We start from the raw sequence: 1,090 nt of genomic DNA on the forward strand, positions 1-1,090 counted from the left end.
ATATATATATATATAAATAAAAATAATGACTTACCACTGGATGGCAATTCCTGTAAGGTAAATTGAATCTGAATAACTGCAAAAATTCCTAAGAAAACATGTGGTCTTGCCCTCAATGCCATAACAAACTGTATTTAATGCGTCTCCTTTGAACATTTAAATGAAGGGAGAAGGAGGCAGAAAAGTTGTTGAACTGCACGCGACCGGGGCGCATAATGCGTGCTTCAAACACACTCACGCGATCTGTGCAGTGACGTGCATATGAGGAGTTCACGAGAGTTTACAATCAAATAATATTTTCCACGACTGTCACTGAAAAAAAGACGACGAAAGCTTACTCAACAGTACAGTTCTAATAATTTTGGTAACTACAGTATTTTTGAAGAAACTATAAAACCATGGTAAAATTGTTGGCTAATGGATATACATGTGCAGACCTCGTTTAGACGACAAACATATTCTAACATTATTCTAGTGTACTCCTAAATATGTAGCCTACTTGAAGGAAACATTACACACTGCCATACCTCAGATATGAATTTTGAAGATGTGTTTGAAGAACACGAAGCACGGAAATCTAAAATGCAATGTTTTTCTTTTCTTTTGGAAAAACACTTTTAAATATAAGGTATTTAACCACACTGAGAATATCACTCCGGAGTCAACCATGTCTCCTGAACATTAACAGCAGACTTTGTGTCAGCATAAACAGAGCCATATTAAACAGTGGTTTAGCAAACCTTAAAGTAGTTTAACAGACATTACAGACATAAAAATCAACTTCCACCTTTCATTTTGATTCATCTGAGCACTTAAATTATATTTTATCCTTGCTTGTAGGCGTACTTGTATGGCTGAATGTGGTTATGTGAGAGGCTCGTTTGAAAGGCAGCAAGAGAGAGCACTGGCTTACCGTTAGGAAACTGGTTCCTGTGAGAAATGAGTGGATTAGGGGAGTGTGACATGTCTCATAGAGCTGAGAGGATTCTCTGACCCTTTGGTTTGGAAACGTCAGACAGCCCTCTCCTGAATGATGGTAGGTCAACTCAAGATTTAGGGGTTTAATAAAGTCGTTTAAATCCAATGTGTT

At 37.4% G+C, this 1,090-nt stretch overlaps 1 protein-coding gene across 1 annotated transcript in view; it reads right to left on the reverse strand.

Annotated features, from left to right (window-relative positions):
* LOC107585852 (plexin domain-containing protein 2) overlaps positions 1-122 on the reverse strand; it is a 4,835-nt gene extending 4,713 nt beyond the window's left edge. The window contains exon 1 of the mRNA XM_016273017.1: positions 35-122. Coding sequence (XP_016128503.1) covers positions 35-122 — 88 coding nt within the window. The remainder of the gene's footprint in view (positions 1-34) is intronic.
* Between the last annotated feature and the right edge of the window lie 968 nt (positions 123-1,090).

The sequence above is a fragment of the Sinocyclocheilus grahami genome, unplaced genomic scaffold, assembly GCF_001515645.1.
Source record: "Sinocyclocheilus grahami isolate Dianchi unplaced genomic scaffold, SAMN03320097.WGS_v1.1 scaffold5.1, whole genome shotgun sequence".
Taxonomy (NCBI): Eukaryota; Metazoa; Chordata; class Actinopteri; order Cypriniformes; family Cyprinidae; genus Sinocyclocheilus; species Sinocyclocheilus grahami.